Raw genomic sequence first — 12102 nt, forward strand, 5'->3', positions numbered from 1 at the left:
TAATCACTGTTCACTTTTATTATGTTTCAGAAAAAAACATTTGAAGTGAATAGTCTCTGTTTGAGTTCTATTGTAGACATATGGATGTAAAACAACATGAGGCTGAAGAAATTGTGATAGAATTTTCATTTTTGAGTGAACGGTTCCTTTAACCCAGGGGTGCCCAAACTCGGTCCTGGAGGGCCGGTGTCCTGCAGAGTTTAGCTCCAACTTGCCTCAACACACCTGACTGGAAGTTTCTATGCCTAGTAAGAGCTTGATTAGCTTCAGGTGTGTTTAATTAGGGTTGGAGCTAAACTCTGCAGGACACCGGCCCTCCAGGACCGAGTTTGGACAACCCTGCTTTAACCCTATAGACCAGGGGTGCCCAAACTCGGTCCTGCAGAGTTTAGCTCCAACCCTAATCTAACACACCTGAAGCTAATCAAGGTCTTACTAGGCATACTAGAAACTTCCCAGCAGGTGTGTTGAGGCAAGCTGGAGCTAAACTCTGCAGGACACCGGCCCTCCAGGACCGAGTTTGGGCACCCCTGCTATAGACCCTACTTTATCACATATGATAAATGAATTTCTAAGGACCCTTAATTATATAAACATCATAAACTTTGCTAAAGAATATGTATTCTGTCATCTGATTGATAGCTCATACTCCTAGCAAGTAAATGACCTTTTAGTGTAATTCTAAAAATGTCCACATTCAGGTCCCATCGTCTTTTTGCAGTGAAATCGGAAGACTTTTGTAAAGTAAGCGTTTAAACGTAACATAATTTTTAGAAAAATTGTGTTATATCAAATACATCAGACTTTTGAGAAATTAATTTGTACATCTCTCAATCATCATTGTATTGAATTGCATTATGTTTATGCCCACCAAAATTAAAACTACAGAGCTTTGAAGCCTTTGTGTTGTTAAGTATTAGACTATTCTATCTTGTGTAAGTTGACCATGATTAGCTGGTGCAAGTTGGCTATTAGTTGGTTTAAACTGGAAGAACATCTTGGACTAGAACTTGAATTAATGAACAACTTGCATCAGCATCTAGAAACCATCTACCGTGTTCCAAAGCTCTAGCTTAAGATGGATTTAAAACCATTTACAGTTTTATTTTAATGAATTGATTTATTTTAATTCAGGAACATGCTGATTTTAAACCAGATTCATGTATTGTTCTATTGTAATGTTGCGTTGTTCTTGTTCGAGAAAACATGACCAATTCTGACTGTATTTGATTTCTAACATGTGGTTGCAATCTGGTCCCATTTACAAAGTCTAGGGGGTATTCCATGTATTGTGCTTCTCGGGGACTGGCCAGTTCTTGCCATCTGATTTAAAGAGCTATTCTGTTACTTCCATCAACTTCAGCTGACAGGTTTTGGTGGGCCCCTTTAAAAAAAAAGTCAATTGTAAATTTCAGGGTCCAAAAAGTACAACTACATTTTTTACCTGTTGTCCAACCATATATATGCTATATAGTTTTCACATGATAAGATAAGATGATTTGCTCATGCCATTCCAGGTGCTTCATAACACCAAGTACCTTCCAATCCCAAGCCAACGGACAAATTTTCCAAAATACATGAACGTTATGCAACCCCAAAAATGTTTCATTAAAAACAGTGCTTCTTTTGTTCCATCCATGAGTATGATTATTAAGTTTAAAGAGATAATAAATATGAATAACACTCTTTAAAAAGTACTACTGTTTCCAGCAGAGCATATTTACTCGTTAACCTGGAGGTGCTTACATGTTCTCTCACATTACCATTTATAGATGCTTTTAAAATGACTCCCAATGTGAGTTCACAGCGGAGCGGGATAGGTGCCTTCCGATGCTCCGTCCTGCTCCGCAAGCGTCAGCAAAGTTACCCAATATATAGCTTTTTTTCAAGGACTTGTTTGTGCCAGATGTGTCACGCTGAGAGAGATCAGTTTATATAATCAACAGCAGATGAATGGAGGTGACCAAACAGGCTTCGGCAATCTCCTGGGACAATGACTGTGACTTCCTCCTAAAAAGTAAAGCTCAGCAGAAAATGGAAGGCGTGCTTCTTTATTAAGGATTAGCAGTGCTCTGGTTTATTGTGAAGAACCAGTCTGATTGGCAATACAGTCAAACAATGCTTGTGGTGATCGTTTACATTAATTCACAATTCTGAAGCCAAAGCAAGGGATTACAAAGCTAAACAAAATGTCCTTGCATGTAGAACAATGGAAATACTGGTACGAACCTTGTTCTTAATTCAAATATTTCTTTTTGTTTCCACACCCATTCTCTTTCACTCTCTTTCTTTCTTTCTTTCACTCTATCTCTGTCAGCCAGCTGCGTTCGACTGCGGTCTCTGAAGGCCATGGTGTTATCCTGCTCTGAATTGCAGGCAACCTAAACAATGCAATGAGCAGCACTGTGGATCTGAACGTATCTGGCACAGACACAGTGGAAGGGAGGAGGAGGAACACAAAGAAGGAGAAAAAATAAACACAACGGCAGGCGACCAGTGGACGGGCCGGAAACTTGGGATTTTCCAGCAGAAGCGAATGCAAAGTGTAGATTTGGCGGGGATTGTTTCAGCTGACGCCAGGAAAAGCTGCAGCCAAAGAGTGACAAACTCATCGCTTATGGTGACCCTGCCACATTCATACATCAGCAGAAAGATCTGAGGATCTATTTTATGAGTGTGTGGGTTGTGTTGGTGTGGGAGGTAGTGGAGGGAGATTCTTCTGCCCATGAAACACGACTGTAGTCTGGCGCCATGATTGACCGATGTCCTGCACCGGAGAGAAAATCCTCCCCCACTGACTCCCTTTTTCTTGGAACTGAATGTTTGAGCAACTCCTGAACACACAGGAACACTCTCTCATCATAAACTATCACAATTTCAAAAGGAGAAAATCCAAGTCTATATCTAGGGAGCAGAATATCATTAAGACTTGGATGTGGAATCGTTTGACTTTAGTCAGTAAGCAACAATCTAACAACGACTAAGAAACTACATAGCAAAATTCTGGCAAACCTTAGCAAACATATAATAGTGCCCTGGAAAAACCCACATAGCAACACCATGGTCACAGCCAGAACTCATAGCAACCACATGGCAAAGCCCTAGCAACCACCCAGAACACATAGCAATGCCCTGGCAACCACCCAGAACATATACTGTAGCAACTACATGGCAACACCACAGAAACCACCCAGAAAACATAGCAACACCATGGTAAGAATTATGAACACCTTTGCAACCATAGCAAGGTCCCAGCAACCTCTCGGAACACACAACAACACCCCAACACATAGCAACACCCTGACAACCTCTCAGAACACACAACAACACCCCAACACATAACAACACTCCGACAACCTCTCAGAACACATAACAACACGCTGACAAGCTCTCAAAACACATAGCACCACCCCAGCAACCTCTCAGAACACATAGCAACACCCTGACAACTTCTCTGAACACATAACAATGCCCCGACAACCTCTCAGAACATATAGCAATGCCCCGACAACCTCTCAGAACACACAACAATGCCCTGACAACCTCTCAGAACACATAGCAACACCCTGACAACTTCTCTGAACACATAACAATGCCCCGACAACCTCTCAGAACATATAGCAATGCCCCGACAACCTCTCAGAACACACAACAATGCCCTGACAACCTCTCAGAACACATAGCAACACCCTGACAACTTCTCTGAACACATAACAACACCCTGACAACCTCTCATAACACATAACAACGCCCTGACAACCTCTCAGAACATATAGCAATGCCCCGACAACCTCTCATAACACATAACAATGCCCCAACAACCTCTCAGAACATATAGCAATGCCCCGACAACCTCTCATAACACATAACAATGCCCCAACAACCTCTCAGAACATATAGCAATGCCCCGACAACCTCTCATAACACATAACAATGCCCCAACAACCTCTCAGAACATATAGCAATGCCCCGACAACCTCTCATAACACATAACAATGCCCCAACAACCTCTCAGAACATATAGCAATGCCCCGACAACCTCTCAGAACACACAACAACGCCATGACAACCTTTCAGAACACATAGCAACACCCTGGCAACCTCTCATAACACATAACAACGCCCCGACAACCTCTCAGAACATATAGCAATGCCCCGACAACCTCTCAGAACACAAAACAATGCCCTGACAACCTCTCAGAACACATAACAACACCCCGACAACCTCTCAGAACACATAACAGCACCCTGACAACCTCTCAGATCACATAGCAACACCCCGGCAACCTCTCAGAACACATAACAACACCCTGACAACCTCTCATAACACATAACAACGCCCTGACAACCTCTCAGAACATATAGCAATGCCCCGACAACCTCTCATAACACATAACAATGCCCCAACAACCTCTCAGAACATATAGCAATGCCCCGACAACCTCTCAGAACACACAACAATGCCCTGACAACCTCTCAGAACACATAACAACACCCCGACAACCTCTCAGAACACATAACAGCACCCTGACAACCTCTCAGATCACATAGCAACACCCCGGCAACCTCTCAGAACACACAAAACCCCGACAACCTCTCAGAACACACAACAACGCCATGACAACCTTTCAGAACACATAGCAACACCCTGGCAACCTCTCATAACACATAACAACGCCCCGACAACCTCTCAGAACATATAGCAATGCCCCGACAACCTCTCATAACACATAACAATGCCCCGACAACCTCTCAGAACATATAGCAATGCCCCGACAACCTCTCAGAACACACAACAATGCCCTGACAACCTCTCAGAACACATAACAACACCCCGACAACCTCTCAGAACACATAACAGCACCCTGACAACCTCTCAGATCACATAGCAACACCCCGGCAACCTCTCAGAACACATAGCAATGCCCCGGCAACCTCTCAGAACACATAACAACACCCTGACAACCTCTCAGAACACACAAAACCCCGACAACCTCTCAGAACACACAACAACGCCATGACAACCTTTCAGAACACATAGCAACACCCCGGCAACCTCTCAGAACACATAGCAATGCCCCGGCAACCTCTCAGAACACATAACAACACCCTGACAACCTCTCAGAACACACAAAACCCCGACAACCTCTCAGAACACACAACAACGCCATGACAACCTTTCAGAACACATAGCAACACCCCGGCAACCTCTCAGAACACATAGCAATGCCCCAGCAACCTCTAAGAAGACATAGCAATACCCCAGCAACCTCTCAGAAGACAAAACAACGCCCTTGCAACATCTCAGAACACATAGCAACACCCTGGCAACAATTTGCAATGCCCTAGCATAGTGGCGTTTGCACGGGAAAGCACCGCTCAAGGTTCTGAATGTAATTCTGCATGACAATAAGCCTCAGGGCTGTTTCATATCAGCCTTCGGTTCAATACAGTTATATAGAGCTGAACTGTGATATCATTGTGTTACTATATGCACTTTTCCAAACTGATAGCAAGCTAAAGTGAGAACTAACAATAGGACCTCAGGGCTGGTTTTCCCTCCTAAGGGATTTTTAAACTAAGCCGCAGGGGCCGTAAAGACTTGACAGAGCGCTGATGAATGTGTGATCATATCCGTTGCGAAGAACATGGGGGGTTTCACAGAGAGTTACAGGGCCTTGAGTCAATGCTTCATTGCACTTGGGGAATCAGGAATTTGGCTCGTGAAAAGACCCCCAATTTTGGGGGCCCCACTTTATCGTCTAAAAAAAATCGCTGTTAGTGTCAAATGCTCAAAAATGGAAAACAGAGCAGGAGGAAATGAAGAAGGGGTGAAAGAGTAAAATCATTTGTTGGAGCTATAAAGTCATGAGGGGGGGCTAAAATGATATTCTGACATGCTTAAGCCATGCAATCAAAGTGGCAAGAGACTTAAAGGCCGGGATACAAGGGCGTATTGTGCTTCTCAGTGACATCACTCCTGAGTAAGAGGGCAGGGAGACAGGGAGATTCCCAGTTTTCCCTCTGGGGTGAAAAAGGCCAAGGTTGATGTTGATTGCCACATCGCCATGTGGGAGGATTGTACTGAGGGCCAGCCTGCCCTCGCTCCATCCATAGCCATCAGAGCTGAAATGAATGCATGCTATATATATTTATTTAGGTTTTCAAATAGACATGCACTTCAGGTCAGAGATCGCTGAGAAAGTCTGCCTCGAACCGCTAAGGAGGAGAAGATATCCTCAGTTGATTTATGAAGATGAAAATGTGAAGGCTTAGAGGGGTGTTGTGTGCTTTTAGACTTGGCAGTATTTCTCTATTAAGAAGCTGTGAAAGCCAAATGGTCATTCTTGGGTGGGGTGTAATAGATGAGCTAAACTCTGACTCTGCATGAAAACGCGCAAGCCAACATGTCAAGTACAGAAAAGTACATGAAACAGGCTCAAATGTTCATCAGAAAGTCTTGTCTACACGAGTTTGACCACGCAGTGATGTACATGATGTACTGTGAGCACCAGAGCTGGTCAAACTCATGTCCTTGAGTTTAACTACAGTTAATCGAATGAAATACATTTCAGCATTACTGTAGCACTACCAAGGAATAGATCAAGAACATGGCATTATTCACTCATTTACATTTTTTAATTTACATTTACATTTATTCATTTTGTTTGTTTGTGTTCCACAGAAGAAGGAAAGTGATGTAGACTTGGAATAACATGAGGGTGCGTAAATAATGAAAGTTTTTTTATTTGTATTTTATTTATTTATTTTGTTTTTTATTGAACCGTCTCTTTAATTATCAAAAGTAAATGTACTGTTTCAGAGATAATTATTCTGCTCAAAACCTAGCAAAAAAAAGAATGGGAGAAAAGTCCAAATTATGAGATAAAAATTCATAATCCGACATAAACAAAATTCTAACATAAAATGTCCAAATTGACACAAAAGATCAGAAATATGACAAAAAGTCATCGTTTTGACATAAAAAGTTGAAATGATGACAAAGTACGTCATATTTATGAGATAAAAAGGTGATATTCATGACATATTGTATTTTTGTTTTTAAGTCACATTTATGACTTTTTATGTCATAATTTCAACTTTATTCTCATAATTTTTTGTCATAGTAATAATTTTAATTAAGAATAGTGACGTCCACATCTCAACTATTGCAATAATGACACAGAGGAGCCAAATCATTGGAATAACTTTCAGAAGGATATTTTTCCAGCTGATGAATGATAAAAACATTGAAAACTTTAAAGAGCTCGAGCATTTAATGTGTCAGACAACGACTTATGATAAACAGAATGTTACACTGCGTTGGTGTGGAGGCTCATATAGTTGTTGTTATAGTTATCATTATCATTCTTTTTAGTGTGAACAGGCCTTTATGGTGGTTTTTGAATCAGTTCACAAATCGCACTGAAAGATTCATTTGTGAATTAGCCTGGGCAGAGTTTCCTAAAAGCATTGTAAGCCAAGTAGATCGTAGAGACCATTTGGTGCCAATTAGGCTTATGATACTTTTGGGAAAAGCAGCCCAGGCCAGTTTGCAAACAAATGGTTCAGTGCGAATTGTGAACCAATTCAGCAGTTTCACTGAAAATAAATGATTTATGTGTGAATCGGACATCGCTATTGCTTCTTGGAATGGGTCTCAGTGTCTTCAGTGAATTAATGAGGAGCGACATGTTTTTTATGACATGTAGTGGAGTAAAACATGAAATATCAGACTTTTAGAATGTAGTGAAGTAAAACATCAAATATAAACAATCTATTACTGGATTTGCTCCTGTTTTTAAATGCGATTGTGGTTGTTCACACTGTATGTGTCATATTCGAATTGAATTCACTTCCAAAACAGTTAAGCGCTCAGAAGTAAACCATTTATTTGTGTGTACATTGCCACACAGAACTTTCTGTTAGAAATTAAATCAGGCTTCGATTTAACATCATTTTTAATGAGTCACTAAGTGTCTAGCTGTCATCAACTCAGGAATATTGCAGTAATAGCTTTGACAATGAACTGCTTTACAGGAAAATGGGAGGCCTGGCTTCGTGCAAGCAACTACCCTTAAATTCAGGAAGCAATGAACAATGTGAAGGATAACATTCCTCCAAGCGCTAGGTATGTGAACTACTCAGGTCTTGTTTTCCTTTGAAATAATCACGCAGCTTTCCCTGATTAATCATTGACTACTCGTATTACAGGTGCCATAATAATCTACGGGGGATTTGAGACGTTGGCATGAAAAACTCTTCCTGAAGGCAAATTATGCAAAGTTTGAAGATGTGTATCAGGTTATGTAGCTGCTGGGAACAGGAACTGCCTCGCACTTTGCCATCTAGCTTCTTGAGATCAAGTTTGACCATGTGACATGCCCTGTCACACTCTTGAGTAGGTTCACATAAAAACATCTCCACTTTTTTCAGTTTCTCTGTCAAAGCACGAACGATAACAGGTTATTCCAGTCAGCAGGATAATCTCAGTTCGGCCTGCAGGCTAACGCTGCCTATGTTCACTTAAAGAGTTAGCAATTCACCCTTATGTCACAGTCACATAGGAAATCTTTGAAAAGCAAAAACAGAACTAACTTCTTAAAGACTCTTCAAAGGAAGTTAACAAACACTGGATCAAATAAGAGGTTTTCATAAATGCGCCAGAGAAATAGACAAAGTTTGTTTCAAGTATTTCTGAGTTCATTTGTTCTGTTTTGTATTTTGTGATTTCAGCGAAAAAGATACACCCAGATATGTTTATAGCTTAGTCGTTGCTCTTTTATACCTCAGTAAAATTCAATATAATCAATATAATTATGTCTCATTTCAGTATGTAATCAACGCAACATTAGGTGCAAGGTATACTGTACGTTTATCAATTTGTCACTGGGAATCAATCTTATGACCTTAGCATTGCTATAGCACAATATTCTACCACTTGACATTAATATGACATTTTATAGACAATTAACTATATAAAAAAGTCAAAATATTGACTTCAAATGTCTAAATTATGATGCAAGTCAGAATTATGAGATAAAAACAGTAAAAAGTATTTTTTGTCATAATTTTGACTTTTTTTCTCATAAATGATTTAGTATCACATAATTTCATTTTTTTATGTTATATAATTATGTCTGTCATAATTGTTTTTTTTTCCCATGTGGTGAAAATAGGCTTTCATAGAATAGTTTAGTTATTAATTTTTACAGCAGATTTCTTTCACAAACAACTTAGTCATGTGTAAATATAAAATTTTATATAAATCTATAAAGATTTTATATAAAAGTTAATAATATTAAACATTTTTAATTACGCTGAGACAAAAGTACATTAAAACATTAAATTAAAATCACATTCATAAAATGACTGTGGATAGTATGGCTCAGCTAAGTTTAGTGGTAATTTTATAAAATATAATTAAATATATACAATACAAATAATAAAAATTTTAATATAAAACAATTTTTTTTTTTAAATAACGTTGTTGACATATAGTGATATATTAAGAAAATTAATGTGGATAGTACAGCTGGTCTATGACATAACTAGTAAGAAATGTTCATATTAAAATCCCTGACGTTTTTTGGAACAACTCTGTTTGTGACATCAAGATATTACAGTTTTGTGATTTTTCTTTCCCATGTGCAGTGCTGGAGAACAGTGACATCTTTCACAAAAGCAAGTCATTGTCAGTGGTTTATTTTGTAGCCAAGAAATCATAATCAAGACGGTTCCCAAACAATTGCTATATTTGAACACAGCATCAAAAGAAACATGATTACAGCCGTCACTGTCTCACATACTCATCATACCTGAAAGAAGATAGTAGTATCATTTTGGAAACTGGCATGCAGAGTGGTTACAAAACAATAAGAGCTAGAAAAGAGGACATAAATGTGGGTGTATTACAAAGATCATCTGTTTAAAAAGTCAGTTCCCTTTTTTACACTTTTCCCTGAGAATAATGGAAGTGTCTGTAAAACATCAAGAGAAATTGATTATTGTCCTCACACTCCCAATTAGAGAAAAAAAAGCAAAGATGCAATAATAGCGAAGGTCTCACAGGTGAGTAAAACAGCGAGAGCCGCATTCCGCCGCGCTTATCTGCTCCCCCCGGCGTTTCCCATGCACTAACAGTGACAGATAGCTTCCCTCAAATACTCCCTTCCAGCTTGTGTTTCATTAAACCACCACTCTGTTAGGTTTTTAGGAAATTCCCTCAAAGTCAAAATTGCTGACTGCCAGCAGCAAAGAAACTGCCAAAGAAGTTGCAATTCCCAGACAAGAGTTCGAACATTTTCCCAGTAGTGTTGTGTTTTAACAGACGTAAGTTATATGTAAGCATGATGATACGCGTTGAGAAAAGATTTTATGGCATAAACATATTTTTATGAACATGTGCTATCCATCTAAAATTGTATCTGTCCCTGAAAGCTCTGTCTTGCCAAAAATAATATATATTACTAATTTCCCCATCCATACTATTCTTTTTTTTTTTATTAATTATTATTAATATTTTCTTTTTGGAAAAGTAAATACTGCTTGTTTTATTTGACTCATTACCCTGTTTTTTTATCTTTCTATTTTCTATTATGTATATATTCATTTTTATACTGCATTTTATTTGAGTAATTTGATTGTTTTTGAATATTATAACCCAAAAATTTAATTTAAGTATGTTTATATGCAGATCAACTAATTTCAGTGTTTAATTGAAGAAAGTGTGTTAATTTAAGAAAGCTAATAAACCAAACATTTATATAATATCTTGTGCATTTAAAGTATTTATGCACATTAACTTTAGAGTTAATTTTATACCTGTTTATAAATTCCAATTGCACTGCATAAATCATTTGACATTAAAGCTGCAGTCTGTAACTTTTGGCGCTCTAGCGGTTAATAAACAGAACCGCGTGCATCTTGCAGAAGAACATTGTAGCCGGAGCTACTTCTCTCTGTTTATGTCTATGGCGAATCACTCAGGTACTGAGCTACTCCACAGTGGTACCTACCCGAACCAGTCTAAATAGTAGTGATTCAGGACAAGCCAAAAACACGGTTTGGAAAATGGATTCATGGTGTATTCGCTTATTATATAAATTTTGAACACAAAAAAAGTTACGGACTGCAGCGTTAAATAAAAATGTATCATAAATTCCCTGTATTAAAACAGCATGCTTGTTCAGATTTTGTAGCAATAACTTTGAAGCATTTTCATATTGGACTGTATGTTAAATTTAAAAATCTAATTTAAAATTAAAATATATTTAACATAGACCCAGCCTATATGAGTCTTTAGAGGTTCTCTTTCAGCCAATGGATGTAGTTCCCAAGACTTCGTCTTCCAACAGAAAACGCAAAGGGTCCAAAAGCGAAACTGAGGCATCCATGGAAACCATCTTCAAAGTGATCAACAGTGACGTCCACTCCGGCCTCCTCCAGTCGCGTGGCGTACATGAGTCCGTCGTCTCTCAGCACGTCATGCTCACAGGTCATGATGTAAGCGGGCGGCACGGCCTTCAGCACTTTTGTTTCAGCTAGTAGAGGCGCCGCTCTCACATCCAGCAGGCCTGGCAGCTTCTCCAGCAGCTTTGGGTCGCCGTGAAGCGGAAACACAGGTTTATAGCTCTTCTGGAAGGCCACCGGAAGAAGCTTGGTCCAGTCAGTCTTGGCTTTGGTTGCTGCTATCTCCTGACCCTGATCCAGAGCCGTGTGGTTGTTTGCCAGCAAAGCAGGAACAAGTTTCTGCTCGCCGTTTAGGTACTCCAGCCAAAAGCGGGCCACCATTGGTCTGTCTAGGATGGGCATGTTGGCGTTCTGCTGGTACGAGGGGGTGTTGAAGTCCAGGGCCTGAAGCGCGGGGTAGACCAGGGCCTGAACTTTAAATTTAATAGGAATGCTACTGTCTAAAGCCACCTGTGAGAACAGAGACAAAGAAATGTGATTATTAGCAATCTTTTACGATGAATACCTTTAATAACATACTAAGGAACACAAGTAAACAAAACATATTTAACAATATTTAGGTGTTTGTTGTTATTTTGTATTTTGTTCAGTTTTTGTCATATATATATATATATATATATATATATATAT

The 12102-nt window shown here is 39.4% G+C and overlaps 1 protein-coding gene across 1 annotated transcript in view; it reads right to left on the reverse strand.

Moving 5' to 3' along the window:
- Positions 1–11120: 11120 nt before the first annotated feature.
- Positions 11121–12102, reverse strand: part of nceh1b.1 (neutral cholesterol ester hydrolase 1b, tandem duplicate 1) — a 3201-nt gene continuing 2219 nt past the window's right edge. The window contains exon 5 of the mRNA XM_016482014.1: positions 11121–11922. Coding sequence (XP_016337500.1) covers positions 11302–11922 — 621 coding nt within the window. The 3' untranslated portion in view covers positions 11121–11301. The remainder of the gene's footprint in view (positions 11923–12102) is intronic.

This window comes from Sinocyclocheilus anshuiensis, unplaced genomic scaffold, assembly GCF_001515605.1.
Source record: "Sinocyclocheilus anshuiensis isolate Anshui unplaced genomic scaffold, SAMN03320099.WGS_v1.1 scaffold862, whole genome shotgun sequence".
NCBI classification, from domain to species: domain Eukaryota; kingdom Metazoa; phylum Chordata; class Actinopteri; order Cypriniformes; family Cyprinidae; genus Sinocyclocheilus; species Sinocyclocheilus anshuiensis.